The sequence below is a fragment of the Callithrix jacchus genome, chromosome 4 (genome assembly GCF_049354715.1).
Source record: "Callithrix jacchus isolate 240 chromosome 4, calJac240_pri, whole genome shotgun sequence".
Taxonomy (NCBI): Eukaryota; Metazoa; Chordata; class Mammalia; order Primates; family Cebidae; genus Callithrix; species Callithrix jacchus.
In genome coordinates, this window is record NC_133505.1 from 47,197,070 (window position 1) to 47,215,839 (window position 18,770).

The 18,770-nt window shown below is 37.6% G+C and overlaps 1 protein-coding gene and 1 non-coding gene across 9 annotated transcripts in view; one reads left to right on the top strand and one right to left on the bottom strand.

Moving 5' to 3' along the window:
- Window positions 1-18,770, top strand: part of DNAH8 (dynein axonemal heavy chain 8) — a 346,427-nt gene that overhangs the window by 118,338 nt on the left and 209,319 nt on the right. For all 8 annotated transcript variants that reach the window (XM_054254946.2, XM_054254948.2, XM_054254949.2 and 5 more), the window contains 8 exons: window positions 656-731; window positions 2,050-2,239; window positions 5,790-5,986; window positions 6,513-6,639; window positions 9,174-9,409; window positions 11,153-11,257; window positions 15,324-15,437; window positions 17,905-17,967. In XM_054254946.2, coding sequence (XP_054110921.2) covers window positions 656-731; window positions 2,050-2,239; window positions 5,790-5,986; window positions 6,513-6,639; window positions 9,174-9,409; window positions 11,153-11,257; window positions 15,324-15,437; window positions 17,905-17,967 — 1,108 coding nt within the window. The remainder of the gene's footprint in view (window positions 1-655; window positions 732-2,049; window positions 2,240-5,789; window positions 5,987-6,512; window positions 6,640-9,173; window positions 9,410-11,152; window positions 11,258-15,323; window positions 15,438-17,904; window positions 17,968-18,770) is intronic.
- LOC118153365 (small nucleolar RNA SNORA8) lies at window positions 5,262-5,375 on the bottom strand. Its single transcript, XR_004742604.2, has one exon. It is a non-coding gene; the product is annotated as a small nucleolar RNA SNORA8 (small nucleolar RNA).

An 18,770-nucleotide genomic window follows, 5' to 3' on the forward strand; every position in this document is an offset into this window, starting at 1 on the left:
CCACCCCCATCTGCTCGTATTTAGAAATGGAGATGAAGGTTTTCAGTAATGACAGTATTTCTTGCACTCCCAGAGGAAAAGAGAATGGAGAGTTTGCATGTATTGTAATTTTCTCTGGGATAGGGGTAGAGGTTAAGACAGAGGGAGCTATGCTAGCCAGACTAATTTGCAGCTCTGCCTGTGCCCTTCATAACTGAACTCAGGCATCTGTGCTGCTGTCTGTGCATGAGTGATATTGTTTAACAAAGCAGTTTTTGGAAGGCATGGACTAGAAACTTCCTGTTTAATCTTGTAAAAATATAGATAAAAAAACATATAAAGGTATATGCTTTTTTGTTGGTAATCTTGTCCTGTATCTGAGGGCTGCGAACAAAGGATGCCTTTCGTAAACATCGTTAAAGGTTATTATTGAGAAAGCACAACATTAAAATAGCAGACAATGTATATGAGATTAGTATTTTACTTCTAAAACTATTAGGTCATTGTATTTTCTTAGTTCTCTGAAATTTAGGATTCTATTAGAAGTAATATTCTCTTTGTGTAATTTAGCCCTTTAAAAATGGTCTTTATTGTTAAGACTGAATTTTGTAGCATAATAAACTATTAATGAAATTTTAGGTGAAGGTTCATCAGCTAAATGTCCATCTCATTGCAGCCATTATGGACGAAAGCGGTCAGAAGATACTATTTCCTTTATAAAAAGTGAAGTACACCTTGCAATTCCTAATGTGGTAGGTATTATTAAATACACTGATATTTTGGTAAGGTACTTAAGAAGTATGGTATTAGAACTGAGCTTTCATTTAGAGTAATGTTTTGGTCCTATGTATTTTTTTTTTACTTTCCCTCACTGTTTAACAAAATGGAAATGTCATTACTATCTGTTATTAAAATTACTTCTGGGCCGGTGTGGTGGCTCATGCCTGTAATCCCAGCACTTTGGGAGGCTGAGGCTGGCATATCACCTGAGGTCCAGAGTTTGAGACCTGCCTGGCCAACATGGTAAAACCCTGTCTCTACTAAAAATACAAACATTAGCTGGGCTTGGTAGTGGGCACTGTAATCCCAGCTACTCAGGAGGCTGAGGCAGGAGAACTGACTGAACCCAGGCATTGGAGGTTGCAGTGAGCCAAGATCATGCCACCGCACTCCAGCCTGGGTGTCAGAGTGAGACTCTGTCTCAGAAAAAAGAAGGTTACTTTGTATTAGCTCATGGTGTATTCAAGGGCTAGTATAAGAGTTGAGTTAGGCATCTGTTCTGCCATCAATTAGCAAGTACCCTACAAATTGCCTTGCTTCTTACTTCAGACATCAAATTATCTAAATAAAATCATCACAGGTGTCCTGATCCCTACCCCAAACACATGACTAAGGCAAACCACTAAGGGCGGCAGAAGATAAAGACAGAAAGAGCCTGTTCTCTGAGCATCTGAATCACCCGTGTCTTCCCATGGCACTTATCTCTACAACTACCCCAGCTGCTGATGGGCATCTGGAACTCCAAGCCACATGGGATGGCTGAACTGCATTCTGTGATGGGTCAAAGAATAAGGCCAGGCAGAAATGGCCTGTGACTCACCTAAAACCACCTTTACGTGGTCTGACCTACTGAAGGACAGCTTTTTAGCTTATTTGGCACATTTCTAAGAACCGAGGTCAGAATCTTGGTGATGTAGTTTCTTCAGTTAGTTTGTTTCATGGATCTCTAACAGTAGTCTGTAATTTCCCACTGCATTCTGCCACCCTCGTTGGGAAAAGGATGACAAGTACTAGTTTGACCTTTTTAACAAAATCAAAATGTCATTTCTATCTGTTATTAAAAAGTTACTTCTGCATTAGCTTGTGGTATAATGAGGCCTGCAGAACAGGAAAATTTCAGGATAGAGAAAATCTGCACCCCCCCATCCTCCTCTATCATTCATCCCCTCAAATCAGCCTTCTACTGGGCCAGCTGAGGCTTGGCCCACTCAGTGGAGAATGGAGGTGATGAAAATCGAGGGATGGACTGTATGCCCTGGCGTTGTTAATATTTGCTTCTTCTTTCCACAGGTAATGATTCCTAGTTTGGATGACATTCAACAGGCCATTAACCGTATGATCCAGTTAACCCTGGAGGTCAGCAGAGGAGTGGCTCACTGGGGGCAACAGCAAATCCGTCCCATCAAGTCTGTCATTCCCAGCCCCACCACTACTGACCTGACCCATCAAAGCACAGGGAAATCAATGAAGAAGGAAGAAAGTAAGAATGTAAAATTAGCAAATGATCTTATTGATCCTTCTTGGATTTGATAGGATGTAGATTTTTAAATTTTTTAATTTTTTTATTATTTTAAGTTCTATGATACATGAGCAGAACATACAGGTTTGTTACATAGGTATATATGTGCCATGGTGGTTTGCAGCACCCCTCAACCCGTCATCTACATTAGGTATTTCTCCTAATGCTCTCCCTCCCCTTGCCACCCACCCCTGACAGGCTCCCGTGTGATGTTTCCCTCCCTGTGTCCATGTGTTCTGTCCATGTGTTCTCTTGCTCAACCACCTGAGTGGGGGTCTCTTGGCCGACCTAGTGCTCGGTATACAACCTTTTGGCAAACTAGGAATATGACAGATTTTCCAATAGTGGTATCTGTAAAAATATTTAGAAGTATTCCATTACCAGTAAAACGAAGAATACAGAAGGAAGTCCACTATAATTTTTATTTGATAGTTTACTAGAGATCTTCGTTATGAAATAAGAAGAAAGAGAAGAATTGAAGAGGAAGACTGAGATTGGCCTTATTTAAAGATTATATATAGAAAATCCAGGAAGTCTACAAAGAATCGTTACAACCAATACATTCAATAATGTTTATGTATGAAAGATCAACATACAAAACCCCCAGCAGTTCTACATTTACCAGTAATTCTACATTTACCAGTAATTCAATTAATATATAATAGAAACAAGTTTTTTTGTTAGCCACAAACCATAACGTATTAAATAAATATGAAAAAATTTGCACAGCAATTTTTGGAGAAAATATTACTGAATGAGATAATGGAAGACAAGAATAAGTCCACATCACGAAGAAGTCAATTCTTTGATTAATCTATAGATTCAATACAATTCCAAAGTCAACTTGATTTATAAATTTGATTGTAAAATTATATGGAAATAAAAAGAGTTAAAAATAGCCAAGAAAAATTGGTAGTGAAGAAAAGCAAGGTAGGGGGCCCTGCCCTGTCAAATAGCAAGGAGTATTACAAAACCAGGCTAATGAAGGCAGTCTTTTAATGATCCAAAGATAGATAACATACAGCAGAACAGGGCAGAAGGTGCACCAACACTCATATACAGGAAAATACATGATATAGGTGGATTTATGAATAGTGGAGAAAGCATATACTATTAATAAATGTTGCTAAGGAGTTTTTCCATATGGGAAAACTTACAGTAGTATCTTAAGTTAGATACATACCACACCCACTATTCTATATCCTATGACATTATTCTGTTTTACAACACTTTTGGAATAAAACAGCAAATATATTTAAAACATCAGGATAGGGAAGGATTCTCAAGACATATGAAGCTCAAACCGTAGAATAAAAGATGTTTATATTGGACTTTTTTATATTTAAAAACATCTTTAAAGGACCCTTAAATTTAAATGACCATGCTGGAATCCTTAAGAAAATGTTAGCAAGCTGAATCCAGCAGTATATAAAAAGGATTTATAGTGTGACCAAATGAGGTTTATCCCACAAAAGCAAGGTTGGTTTAACATCCTAAATTACACCATATGAATAGAATGAAAGGCAAAAACTCATGATCATCTCAATAGACATAGATAAAACATTTGACAAAATCCACCACCCTTTCATGATAAACAGGCTCAACAATCTGGGAACAGAATGAACTTCTTCAGCCTCATAACAGGCATCATATTGAATGTTGAAAGCCTGAATTCTTTCTCCCTAAGATTAGGGACAAGTCAAGAATACTAGCTCTCACCACATGTACTCAACATTATCCTAGAGGTTCTATCAAGTGGATTAGGAGAAGTGAACTAAATTGAAGATACACAGATTGGAAAGGAAAAAGTTAAACTGTCTTTATTAGCAGATGACATGATCTTGTGTATAAAAATAACCTAAGGAATCAACCCTCACCCACACAGACAAAAAACTATTTGAACTAATAAATGAATTCTGTAAGACTGCAGGATACAAGATCAATATACAGATAACTATATTACTAAATATTAGCAATGAACCATCTGAAAATGAAATAAAACAATTAAAAAATTCACAAAAGGAAGACTGAAATACATTTAACAGAAGTGTAAGGTCTGTACACTGGAACTGCAAAACATTGCTTAAATTTATACCACGAAGAGATACAACATGGTTATGGGTTGGAAGATCCAATATTATTAAGCTGACAATTCCCCCCAAATTGATCTATGGATTTTCTATAATCTCTATCAAAATCCCAGAAGGCTTTTTGTTGTTGTTGTTGCAGAAATTGACAAGTTGATCCTAAAATCTGAATAGAGAATAGGGATATTCAAAAGACCTATAATGACCAAAAAATTTTGAAAAAGAACAAAGCTGGAGGACTTATCACTCCTTCATTTTACTTATTAATTTACTTATTTATTTAGATATGAGGTCCCACTCTGTTGCCCAGGCTGGAGTGAGGTGATGCAGTCTTGGCTGACTGCAGCCTCTGCCTTCTTGGCTGAAGCAATCCTTCCCTCTCAGCCTCCTGAGTAGATGGGACTGCAAGCACACACCACCATGCTCAGCTAATTTTTGTATTACTGTAGAGATAGGGTTTGCCATGTTGCCCAGGCTGGTCGAGAACTCCTGGATTCAAATGATCTGCCTGCCTCAGACTCCCAAAGTGCTGGGATTCCAGGAATGAGCAACTGTACCCAGCGAGCTGGAGTCAAAATTTATCTTCAAAACATGTATCTTCAAGTTGGCCCCCATGATTAGAATTGATGCTTAGTCCACAGTTCTCCTGTCAGCCTTGCCACAATTCTTTTCTTTTGGCTTCTTTTATCTCTATTTGAATATGCATACACTCATAAAAACTTTGAGATTCTCCACCAAGTATCTTCAGGATCTAATTTCTTCAACTAGTTTATTTTAGGGTGATTTTTAGAGTAGGTAGATCTGCCTAGTTTTCAACTTGACACTCTAGAAAAATAAAAGCGTCGGCGACTATTGAAGACTGTATGAAACTGAACAATCTAAGGAAACTACACAAATACGCTATCAGTAAAAATGCCAGGTTTAACAAGCAGGAAGCCAAGATGCCAGATGCTGAGTATCTACAGCACTGACCTTTAAACACCCCTGCAGAGGTTTTCTCTTTCAATCCTCACAAGCATGTCCAGGAAGACTAAATGCCCCAAGGTCGTTTGGGTAATAAATGTAATGTCTTTCCTTGAACCACTATGCTGTTTCTCAGGGTGGAAATTTCAACACTTTGAACCTTTTCCTAAAGGACTTCAACATTTTCGGGGGTTTTAATCGGTGTCTTCCAGTTATCCCCTCTGAATAACAGTGCTTCTAGATTAAAGAAATCTACAGCTCAAAATCTGACACCATAGTTTAATGAGAATACATGAAGACAGCAAGAGAATAGCTCTTAATTACTCGAAATAGCTCTTAGTTACTTGGAAGGAGAGTCTTTAAGAAAATACAGTTTGAAAAAAGAATCACAAATATTAAAACTGATTATATTTAAAGTTGAATATAGGAGTTATTTATAGTGTAAAAACATCTGTTTTTAGGATCTTTTGAAGAAGTTATTCCTGCAAGGAAGCTGAAGAATTTTTACCCAGGTGTGGCGGAGCACAAGGATATTTCTAAGCTGGTCCTGCTCCTTTCTTCCTCTGTAAATTCTCTAAGAAAGGCGGCTCATGAGGCCCTGCAGGACTTCCAGAAGTACAAGACTCTCTGGACAGAGGACCGCGACGTCAAAGTGAAGGTGTCTTTCCACTACTTGTGATGTTGTTTGGGTTTTGTGTCTAACTCTTGAGGGTGGATCAGGAGAATATCAGGGATAATGATAGGAGCTCATGAGCAGAGGTCGAGAACCTATAAATACCAAGTACCTGTCACCTTCTAACTGGTGTAATTCTCACATGGATACACTGAGGCAATTGATATTACTGATATCAGACAGATTTTGTTTAATTTCCTTAAACAATTGAGTACCAATTATGTGCCACCACTGACTAGAGGCCAGGTATTCAAGGGTGTGTCACAATTCTGTAGACTCAGCTGTATTTTGGTTAGAGAATCAAGGAAACTTTAGAGCTCTGACTAACCATACCTGGCAGACTGTGAAATTTCTCGCCTCCCAGTGGACACCCCATTTCTTACTTAGCCACTTGCCCCATTGCACACACTAGTGTAAAAGTGTATGAGCAAATGCAGTTTTCTATTGCAACTATTGCAAGATTTATACTGCTAAAAAATCAAAGAAAATATTGACTGTTTTCTTACTGCAGGAATTTTTGGCTAACAACCCCTCTCTGACTGAAATCAGATCAAAAATTCTGCAATATGCTACTTTCGAACAGGAGATTGATGAGTTGAAGCCTGTTATTGTTGTAGGAGCACTTGAATTACATACAGGTATTTAAAAAGTGTTTATTATGTAAAGTATCTGCATTTCCACATGAAGTGTTACTTTAGCAAGCAGTTACTAAACTAACTTGGTATAATAATATTATTATATTATTTTATATAATATTATTATATTATTAAAATATGATATAATAGTTCTGTTATAATATTATACCAAGATATAATAATAATATAATATACCAAGGTATAATAATAGTATTATACCAAGATATATTATACTATTACTATACCACTAAAAGTAATGGCAAAAACTGCAGTTACTTTTGCACCAACCTAATATAAATGTTAAATAGTTCTGAGCCATTGATAGTTTTTGTACACACATACATAGACACACTACACAGGCCAGTTCCTCCACTGGTAGTCAAACAACTAAAACTATAGGTGAAATTCTCTTGTAGCTTACGGTGAGGAGGGGCTTGTAAACATGAGGTGGGAATCAAACAGCTTGAAGTCTGCCAAGAAGTTGATCCATTTGGGATTAAAGTATCAAAGGATGATGAGACAATCCTTAATGTTTGAAATACAAAGATGACTTTATTGCTTGCTGTAGTGACAGAGAGCTATATTGGTCAGGCACAGTGTCCTTGGCAGGGCAGACTGCTGGTCTCATACAGGGTGTCTGGGGAGCATGGGGTTGAAGGACTGTGCGTGTAGACGGGTTGACATAACTGCAGAAGGGTGCTTACTCAGGTGAGACTGTTGTAGGCTGGTAGGCTGGTTGGCACTCAGAGGCAGGTTTATTGGAATAAGTCTTTCTTGACTAGTTGACATTCAGAGGAAAGGGTCTGGCACTGATTAGGTTGCACACGTATGAGAACTGATGTTGAGTTGATGTATGGTTTGGGTTTAAAGCTGGTTGTGGCTGCTCATTATTACCATGGTTCCATAACAATCAGTCTTATCCTTAGTTTGTGGGAAGATTTTGTTCTCAGATAATATTTGAATAAGCTATTTTACATTCATTATCTACCTTAAGTAGGTTTTCAGGTCCGTTACCGAGAAGTTAGTGTAACTGTGGCTCTTGAATTTGACCACTTGGGTTACTTGACCTCTTTAACCTCTATTTCCTCTGCTGATGACAATGACAGTATCCGCCTCATGAAATGCTTTGAGTTGCTTAGCATAGTACCTGGTGCATGATTGATGTTGAATACATATTATTATTATATCTACCAAGGAAGTACTTGCGATTTCTGAGGAAGAATCACAAGTACCAAATAATCACAAGTACTTGAGGGGGATTAGTTAGCTGGAAATCAGAAACTATGCTTCAGTGGCAATAATTACAAGAACTTCTGTAGTGTTTTGGAAACTGTACTCTATTATAATTTTTCAGAAGTTCACATTTGTCTCCTCATAATGGTTAGCACTATGATCCATGATATAAAAAGCAACTGTAGTATACTGATAGAGTGGGCTGGGGTGCTTGTTTTTGGAGAGAGGAATCTGAAAATGAAGAGGAGGCAGTAGTTACAAAGAAAGGGGAGGGTGGGCTGAATCCGTAAGGCCTGAGGAAAAGAGCCCACCCCCCTGCCGCCAGGGGACCTCATGAGATATTGTGTCACAGCCTCAATCACCAGGCTGGCTGCATGGTCATTCTCAGGCCACACTTTCTTTCAGCTCCACAGGCCTCTAGGTTTAATGGTTGGAAGGTAAGTGTGAAACAGCCATGTTTCAATTTGGCAGAGTTGGGGAGTGGAGGGTACTGAGAGGAAAAAGGGGAAGGATTGATAACGCAGAGTTGACTAGTTAGAGCTATTTTGTTTTCAAGAAACAGAAACACATTTGAGCTATATTAAGGGAGAGAAGATTTATCCCAGAATCCAAGGTGCAACTGGGCCTTCAGAATGGACCCAAAGCAGGGACAGTGTAGGAAACTGAGGAAGTTCTTTCTCTCTCCCTCTCGTTTCTTCTTCCCTCTGTGCATGAGTTTTTCTGCTTCCCAGACTACTTGGCTCCTCGTCAAGCTTCATTTCACACTCTCAAGAAAGGACTCTGATTGGTCCATAATAGATGTCATGTTGACCAGGGACAACTGGCTAGGTCCAGGGTCCGGGGTCAGGGTAGACAGATACTCTGACCATGTGAATGATGTGTGGAGTAGAAAAATAAGAAATCTGTAAAATCATGGCTTGACAGGCATAACAATAGATTTCACTCCACTTCATGAGTCCCTAGAGAAAAATGCGGGAATAAATGAGGGCTGGTAATGGGATGGTCAGAAGAAGTGCAAGGGTCACACAGAACAGTGATAGAATTTATTTTAGAAATGCTCCCCCATGGACTGTGGTGTTGAACTCATGCACATCTCCAGGGGTATACATTCTCTGTGGGGGCAGGAATTAAGTCTTCAAAATCTAGTAACCTTATAGCACATGTAATTCAGACTAACCACATTTCAAGTGTCCAAAAGCCACATGTGGTTAGTGACTCCTGAATTGGACAGAGCAGTTATAGATGCCCCTATAGTTTCAGAATGACAGTTATATTCTAATTTAATCTCTTCTTGTCTTCATCAGAGCCCATGAAATTGGCCTTATCCATTGAGGCTAAGGCATGGAAGATGTTACTCTGTCGATATTTGAATGAGGAATACAAAAAGAAAATGTCAGACATGATAGCATTTATTAATGAATACTTGAAAAAGTTATCTAGACCTATTCGCGATTTAGATGATGTCAGATTTGCAATGGAAGCCTTGTCTTGCATACGTGATAATGAAATTCAAATGGACATGACTTTGGGACCAATTGAAGTAAGAAATGATTGCATTTTTTTCTTGGAATTCTTCCAAAAAAAAAAAAAAGTAGAGACATGCTAAGAAAGTGATTCTTTAACATATCCCTTCATCTATTATGTGGCACAGTCTGCCTGTTTCTCCTCTCTGATGTTCATGTCTTTGGGAGAATTTTGGCAATTATCAGCAGTGAACACTATACAAAAGACACTGCTGTAATACAAAGGAATATTAATATATTTATTATGCTATACTGAGGTAGGTAGTGTTTCATTTTTCATACTGGCACCAATGTTTTGTGGAAAGGAATAATTGCCCCTTGTCATGTCAATCCCAACATGTTAGGCAAGTTCTCCCAATGTCTGTGGCTTGCCTTAGAAACCAATTATAGGTCTCACTCATGATGGGTGGTGTATGGCAGCAACAGTTCCCCCAGGCTCAGTAGCAAATTGCTGAAACTTAGATCAATGAAAGACATTTTTAGGAAACAGTATGAGTTTCCTATTTCTGCTATAACAAATCACCACCAACTTAATGGCTTCAAACAACACAGCTCGTTTTACAGTTCTAGACATCAGAAGTCCAAAAATGGGTCTTACGTGACTAACTCAAGATGTCAGCAGGGCCGTGTTGCTCCTGGAGGCTCTAGGGGGGAATTCATTCCTTCCTTTTTCCAGCTTCTAGGGGCTGCCCATGTGCCTTGACTCATGGTTCCCTTCCAGTGATGCCTTCACTTCTACTCCCATTCTGTCATTATGTCTTCTCTCACGCTGACTTTCCTGCCACACTCTTTCTCTTATGTAGACTTCTTTGATTACATTGGGCCCACCTGGTTAATTCAGGCTAAACTCTCCATGGCAAGCTCCTTAATGTAATTGTATCTGCAAAGCCCTTTTTGCCACGTAAGGTAATACATTCACAGACTTTGGGGATCAGAACTTGAACAACCTTGGTGAGGCTATTATTTTGTCTATTGCTAATGTTTAGAATGTTTAAGAACTAATATTATTTAGAATTTCTGATACATTATGATAAAAATTAGTCTTTTGATTATTATTGTTTTGTTATCTATAAACAATGCACTGCCTCATTGCCTGCAATATCTGGGTAGCTGACACCACCACTGCCTCCATATGGTACCCAATATTTATGACTATTTTATGCTTTCTTGAACCCATTGAGAGTTTATACTCTTTGGTAGCTAATGAACTTCATACTTTTACTGCCTTAAAAATCTTGGTATTTGGGGATTTTGGATGCTGGCCAGCCAGTATTCAAGATACAGTAAATTATTGTATCATTTTTTCCCCTGGCTGCAGAAGCTTAATTCTTTATCATACTTTTTTTTGGTGAAAATAATTACTGGTTATTCCTTGGATTATTCAAGTTTCTTTTCTTTGAAGTATCTCCCACATCATTTCATTCCGTTCCTTGTATAGTCAGCCCCTGTTTTAATACAGTCTGAGAAATTATCTTATGTGGTGTTGACACAACGTCAAGGAGGAAAAAGAGAGACATATACATCTCCATCAGAATCACCTAGGTGCTTATTAAATGCAGATTTCAGAGCCTGTGATCTAGAATCAGTATCTTGAAGTCAGAATCTAAAGGTGCTTTTTATACACTTTTAATTTTGGAAACCACTCTTCTAGAACATGCTGTCTTCTTCTAAGACATAGGAATGTGTTTCTAGAAGGCATCTAAATCATTTGGCAATGGCTTTCCCTTGTGATGTTTCTAAACTCCACCTTCCTTCTGCAGGAAGCCTATGCTATTTTAAACAGATTTGAAGTTGAAGTAACCAAAGAAGAATCAGAAGCAGTTGATACCTTAAGATATTCTTTCAACAAATTGCAGAGCAGAGCTGTAAGTATGAATTTAGTTACTTTATTTTTTTAAGTCACTATCTCCAGAAAAAGCATTTTATACCTTTTTAAAGCTTAATATACAGTCATGTGCCAGGTAACAATGTTTCAGTCAACAACAGACTGCTTATATGATGGTGGTCTCGTAAGATTATGATACTGTGTTTTTACTGACCCTTTTCTATGTTTAGACGCCAAGTGCATACCATTGTCTAGAACTGCCTTCAGTATTCAGTATAGTAACATGCTGTACAGGTTTGTAGCCTAGGGGTGCAGTAGGCTATCCCATCTAGGTTTGTGTAAGTACACTCGATGATGTCCACACAATGACAAAAGCACCTAATGACACAATTCTCAACCTATCCCCATAATTAAGCAGTGTGAGACTATCCATTGTCTTAATGGTTTTATTGAGACATGAAATTTACTGGTTTAAAGTACACAATTCAGTGCTTTTCGGATATTCACGTGGTTGCATAACCACCATCGTTATCTGATTTAAAAACATTATCACCCCCACAAAAGAAACCCTATGTTCATTAGCAATCACTCTTGATTCTATCTCTTACCCCAGCCCTGGCAACCACTAATCTACTCTCTGTTCCTGTGAATTTTCCTTTCCTGGACATTTAATGTAGACTAAATCATACAATATATAATCTTTTGTAACTTGATTCTTTCACTTGGCATAATTTTTTCAAAGTTCATTCATATTGTCCATGTGCCAGGACTTCATTTTTTTAATGCCTAATGAGATAGAGCATGTTTTCTTTTCTTTTCTTTTTTTTTTTGAGATGGAGTTTCGCTGTTGTTACCCAGGCTGGAGTACAATGGTGCGATCTCGGCTCATAGCAACCTCCGCCTCCTGGGTTCAGGCAATTCTCCTGCCACAGCCTCCTGAGTAGCTGGGATTACAGGCACGCGCCACCATGCCCAGCTAATTTTTTGTATTTTTAGTAGAGACGGAGTTTCACCATGTTGACCAACATGGTCTCGATCTCTTGACCTTGTGATCCACCCGCCTCGGCCTCCCAAAGTGCTGGGATTACAGGCTTGAGCCACCATGCCTGGTCTATGGTAGAGCATGTTTTCATGTGGCCATTTTGTTGGTTACTTGTATATCTTATTTGGAGAAATGAGAATTTAAATGCTTTGCTTGATTTTAAAAAGAAATTTTGTTGTCTTTTTATTTTTGAGTTGTAAGAATTCTTTTTTGTTATGGATAAAAGTTTCTTATCAGATATATGATTTGCAAATGTTTTCTCCTTTTCTGTGGGTTATCTTTTTTGCTTTATCGATGGCGTCTTTTGATGCACAAAGTGTTTACTTTGATGAAGTCTAGTTCATCTTTTTGTTGTTGTTGTTGTTGTTTTCGTTGGTGTTTTTGATATGCTACCTGGGAAACCATTGTCCAATCTAGAGTTATGAAGATTTATTCACATGCTTTCTTATGAGAGTTTTATAACTTTAGCACTTACATTTTGGTTTCTGATATATTTTGAGTTAATTTGGGCATATGGTATAAGTATGAAGTCCAACTTCATACAAAAGCATGTAGATAATCCAATTGCCTCAACGTTGTTTGCTGAAAAAACTATCCTTTCACCAACAAATTGTCTTGGTAGCCTTGCTGAAAAGCAGTTGATCATAGACATAAGGGTTTATTTCAGACTCTCAGTTCTATTCTTTTTATCTATATGTCTATCTTTATGCCAGTACCACATTGTCTTGATTATGGTAGTTTTGTGCTAACATAAAATTTACCATCATAACCATTTCAGTAGTGTTAAGTATATTCACATTGTTTTACAACCAATCTCCAGAACTTTCAAAAATCTTGCAAAACTGAAACTCTATTTAGGCAACAACTCTCCATTAAACAACAACTCTCCATTTTCCCCTCCCATTTCTAGGTTGCCTGTTCACTCTGCTAATTATGTCTTTATAGTCCTTTTTTATTTCTGTTAGGCTGGTAGTAATGTCCCCTTTTTCATTTCTAATTTTATTAATTTGCATCTTCTCTCCTTTGTTCTGGATTAGTTTATGTTAAAGATAATCAATTTTGTCAGTCTTTTCAAATAAAAGACTTTAGGTTTGTTGATTTTCTCTATTGTTTTTCTATTTCCTTTACCAATTTTTTGTGCTCTAGTTTTATCATTTCTTTTCTTCTTTTTGCTCTGTGTTTGATTTGCTCTTCTTCATTTACTTTGTTGAGGTTACTAATTTGAGATTTTTTTTTAATATAGAACTTGATAGCTATACATTTCTCTAAGCATTTTTGAAGTTGATAAACATTTATACACCAAAAGTTAGACATTAAAAATGAACTCCAACAGATGACCTATATTATTTAATTATGCTGAATTTTATTAAATATTAATTAAAGTGGTTATTGGCTTTAACATTTCTTGTTTATGAAAATACTTGTCACTTATACTGAAGAAAGACACAACAGCAAAGAGACACAAAACTGAATTTGAGGTCACAGCTTGTGACTGCGGCTCTACCACCTGTCAATTGGGTGATTTTATGCAAGTTAATAACATTTGTTTTTCAATTTCTTCTTGGGGTCATCTAGGAAGGCTAATTTTTTAATGTGTCTGTGAGGTTCACTTGAAGTAATTTATATAAAATACTTTTTGTAAAGAAATAAACTCATGTTTATTTAAATTCATATCCATATATTAACTAATAGCTTACTTTGAAAAAATGCTTGCTGGTTAGTCAGAGGAGTGAGTCTTAGAAAAGAAATAGTAAATCTCTATTGATGTTTAGTGAAACCCAATTTTCTGCTGTCATTCAATGGAAAAGATTCATGGCTAAACATGGTGGCAGAGATAGGTGGATCACTTGAGCCCAGGAGTTCAAGACCAGCCTGGGCAACATGACAAAACCTTGTCTCTACAAAAAATACAAAAATTGGCTGGACATGGCAGCACACATCTGTTCTTCTGGTTACTTGAGAGGCTGAGGTGAGAGGATCACTTGAGCCCAGGCAGTTGAGATTGCTGTGAGCTGAGATTGTACCACTGGCACTCCAGTCTCTGGACTGGGTGACACAGTAAGACCCTACCTCTGAAAAAAGGATTCACTTAGGTTGTTCCTCTGTCTCTTTAATGGCTAGTGTTAAACCCACTAACCTATCCCTTAGTAGAGACAGACTGTTCTATTCTACAATCACCATTGAACTTGAGGTAGTATATGTTCTAATCTAAAGATAGTTGCTATTGTTGAGAGCAGTTACAAGCAGGGGCCTTGGAACTACACAGCCAGGTTTTGAAACTTGACTTTGTCTGATACTGGTCCTGGGACTTTGGGGAAGTTACTTAGCCTTTCTCTGCCTCAGTTTTCTCTCCTGTAAAATGGATGTCATATTAGCATAGTACAATTTTCTGCATAGGGTTGTTATGGAGATTAAAAGAGTTAACGTATGTAAAGAGCATGGGAGACGGCAAGCATTATCTAAGTGCTGGCTATTATTATGGAAGGTTTAAGCAGAGGCTTTCAAGACCATTGTGTGGGGTATTTGCTATTTTTTTTGATACCTAGTATAATGTCACTTTCTTTTAGGAAATTACTTCATCCACTGCAGGCATGTGAACTTATTAGAGATTGCTATTCCCAGATCTTGGCCTGGCCCCACAGACAACACGTGACCCAGACTGCAATAACAGTAACTCCTTCCCAGGCCACAGCGATGGTCTGAACTGGATCAACCAGAAGCAGTTACAGAGAATATGACTTTGCCTCTTGAGTCACAGACTAGAATGAATCTCCTATATTGAATTCAGGGCCTGAATTCTCATGGTAGCAAATGTAATATAGTTGTTGGAAGGCTGTGAGAAACTATAAACACCTAATACCAGGATATTATGCCATTGATTTTGCATTCTCACTAACTCTTAGAGGTACATTTGGGTTGTTAATATATTTTATTACAGGCAAACAGAGACTTCCTTGTTCACATAGAATATCTGTGAGATAAAAAACTTGTTGAAATAGAATTGTAATTTTTGTTTTTGATATGTTACTTTCACTCTGAGGTTGAATATTCATTTTTATTCTAGGTTTCTGTACAAGATGACCTAGTTCAAGTGCAGCCAAAGTTTAAGAGTAATCTACTTGAGGCTGTGGAAGTTTTCCGTGAGGACGTGATAAACTTTGCAAATGAATATGAGTTGGTAATTTAAGTATTTTCTTGCTGTATGTTAAAATGTTCTGTGACGTGTTTATATGAAATGAAAGTGATGAAGCCTGATAAATAGATATGTTGCATGTAAGTGGCTATATTTGCATATTTGCAGCTATCAGAAAAAGGGGATAGCTAGCTAATCCTTTAAACCAGGGATGCCCAGTCTTTCAGCTTCCCTGGCCATATTGGAAGAAAAAGGATTGTTCTGGGCCACACATAAAGCACTTTAACACTAACGATAGCTGATTAGCTGTAAAAAATTGCAGAAAAATCTCATTGTTTTAAGAAAGTTTATAAATTTGAACAGGTGCAGTGGCTCATGCCTGTAATCCCAGCACTTTGGGAGGCCGAGGCAGGTGGATCACGAGGTCAAGAGTTCGAGATCATCCTGGTCAACATGGTGAAACCCTGTCTAGACTAAAAATACAAAAATTAGCTGGGCATGGTGGCGTGTGCCTGTAGTCCCAGCTACTCGGGAGGCTGAGGCAGGAGAATTGCTTGTATCCGGGAGGTGGAGGTTGCAGTAAGCCAAGATTGCGCCACTGCGCTCCAGCCTGGTGCCTGGTGATGGAGTGAGACTCTATCTCAAAAAAAAAAAAAAGGAAAGAAAGTTTCTGAATTTGTGTTGGGCTGCATTCAAAGCTGACCTGGGCTTCATGTGGTCTGTGGGCCGTAAGTTGGACAAGCTTGGTTTAAGCAAATTTTATAGAGAAACGAAGCAGATTTTGCTGTTAAAAGGAGAAACAACTTTGGAGATTGTAGAAGGAAGAAAGGGTCTGGTTTTGTCCTTTCTCGGGGCCTGAATTCTCGTGGTAGAAAATGTAACAGAGTTGTTGGAAGGCTGTGAGAAACTGTAAATGCCTAATACCAGAGTATTAGGCCATTGATTTTGCATTCTCACTAACTCTTAGAGAACCAAAAAGGTCCCTGAGAATAAATAATAGATGTCGTACTGGGTCAGTCTTGTACGCAACTCAACCTGGTATTCTGACTAATAATGTTGACCTTGAAATTAAACTCAAAACTGAGTATATTCCCCTGAAATATTTCTTTTGTGGTCACAGTGGATCTGTATTCATAAGATGATTTAAGCCGTTGGTGCTACTTATATAATGCTTTTTTAAACAACACGTACTAAACATATCTGCTGATTTGCCCGCTCATTCTATTGTTAAAGTAAATTTAAAATGGAGACCAGGTCTAAAGAATCCCTGAACAGACACAGCCAGTCACTTATATAATACATTTTTTTAACATGTACTAAATATATCTGTTGATATGCCCCCTCATTCTATTGTTAAAGTACATTTAAAAGGGAGACCAGGTCTGAAGAATCCCTGAACAGACACAGCCAGCCAGCCAGGCATCTTAAGTTACCTTACCCTTGCACGATTTGCAGACATAAGCAAATCTGAATGCTATTTCTTATAAATGCCTATATTAAGAAGAGCCCAACTAATCAGAAGCAGCAAACAAACCTGTAATTATATAACTGGAGACTTTCCAGCAGGACAGACCAAGGAAGACAACTTTATAACTGAAACCAATCAAACATTTTCTTTATATTACTTCTATGCTTACTCTGTAAAGCCTTCTGCAGTGGAGACCCTAAAACAATTCTAGTTTGGAATGACCCAATTTATGAATTGCTGGGTGGTCAGATAAACCAAAAAAAATTACTATGCCTCAGTTTACCTTTTAAACACTATTATATTGGGAATCTGATCTATTATTTATTATATCCATCACATCATAATTGACCATGTTAATGTACTTAGTAGCATTCATTTTTCCATTAGGAATAGCTCCTGTTATTTTAATTTGTGACCACACAAAATATTATTTTGTTCCTTTTCACATTTGGGGGACGGTTTTTGGGATTATTTTGCAACTGTGTTCTGGTTCATAGCCACCAGAGACTGTTTTCTGCTTCTTCCAAATATCCAACTTACGTGTGTCCTTATTTCCATATTGGGCTGAACAATTAGTAAAAGGGGGCCGTTCTCAGAACCCTGTATCAGTTATTCGAATGCACCATCACAGCATCATCATTTGTAATCACAAATGAAATTTGGCAGAGCCCTTGTGGTATGCACTCCATGCAGAATGTAATTTTGTCACATTTTTTATTAGCTGTGTCAAGGTCCTTTAAAAATGAACGGAAGATGGAGTGATGAAAATGTTCTAAATGATTGTGGTCATGGTTGCACAACTCTGTGAATGTACTAAAAATCATTGACTTGTACACTTTAAATGAATAAATTGTATGGAATGTGAATTCCATCTCAATAAAGCTGTTAGAAAGAAACAAATGAAAGCTTCAAGTACAGGACAAAATTAGATCATTTAAAATAAAACAATGCTTGTTTATTTAAATGGAAATAATAGATAAACCCAACAAACTGACAAATACATATGATTAAGAATGAAAACGGAGATTATATTCTTCCTTACAGGAAGGACCCATGGTTCCAAATATACCACCCCAAGAAGCTAGCAACAGGCTACAGATATTTCAGGTGAAACTACATTTTTTTTTGTTACATTGACAATGTGTAATTTTAAAAAATGATTTTAGGGAAAGATGTATGCTTTACTTTACAATAGAAAAGTTTGTGTTTCAAGTACTTTAGACCCTAATCGCATTCTAATCTGCTAAATGGTGCAATTGACTCCTTTATAACTTTCCATGCTCCTCTCCACATAATAGCTTCCTGCATTTTTAGAGAATAAAATGCAGATTTTGAACTTAAGTATATAACTGATTTTAGTCCTAAGCATCTCCTTTGATATGTAAAATAATTAAATATCATAGTATAATAACATTTATCAAAATAATATTTCAAATATTGGCAAATATTTTCCCTGCTTTTCCTCTGTATTCATTGTTTTGTCCTCCTTTTGCATCCATTGCTTTAAACTTCCCCACTTCTTTGTCCTATCTCCTCTGCCTGTTCAGTACTCATTGGATCAGGCCGACCATTCACCATCTCTTTCTACACTCAGATTGCTGAGCACATCTAGAGAAAAATCACACATCCACGTGGATTAATACTTTGCAAATTCATGGATTCCTATGTAAACTTGCTCCTCAGGAGCATCAGGCAATTCTGTTCTTTGCTCCTGCTCTTTATCCTGTTTCCTAGTGTTGCTGAATATGGTGGTTATGTTCTCTTTATGTCCTCTTTCTTATCTGCATTCTTAATAATTAAAAAAACAATCAGTTGCTTACTATATGGCTTGCTTAGGAGAAATTTGATTAAGAAGTGGTTCTTACCTCTAAGCTGCTAAAATCTGATAGCGAGATAGCAAGCTAGAGAGA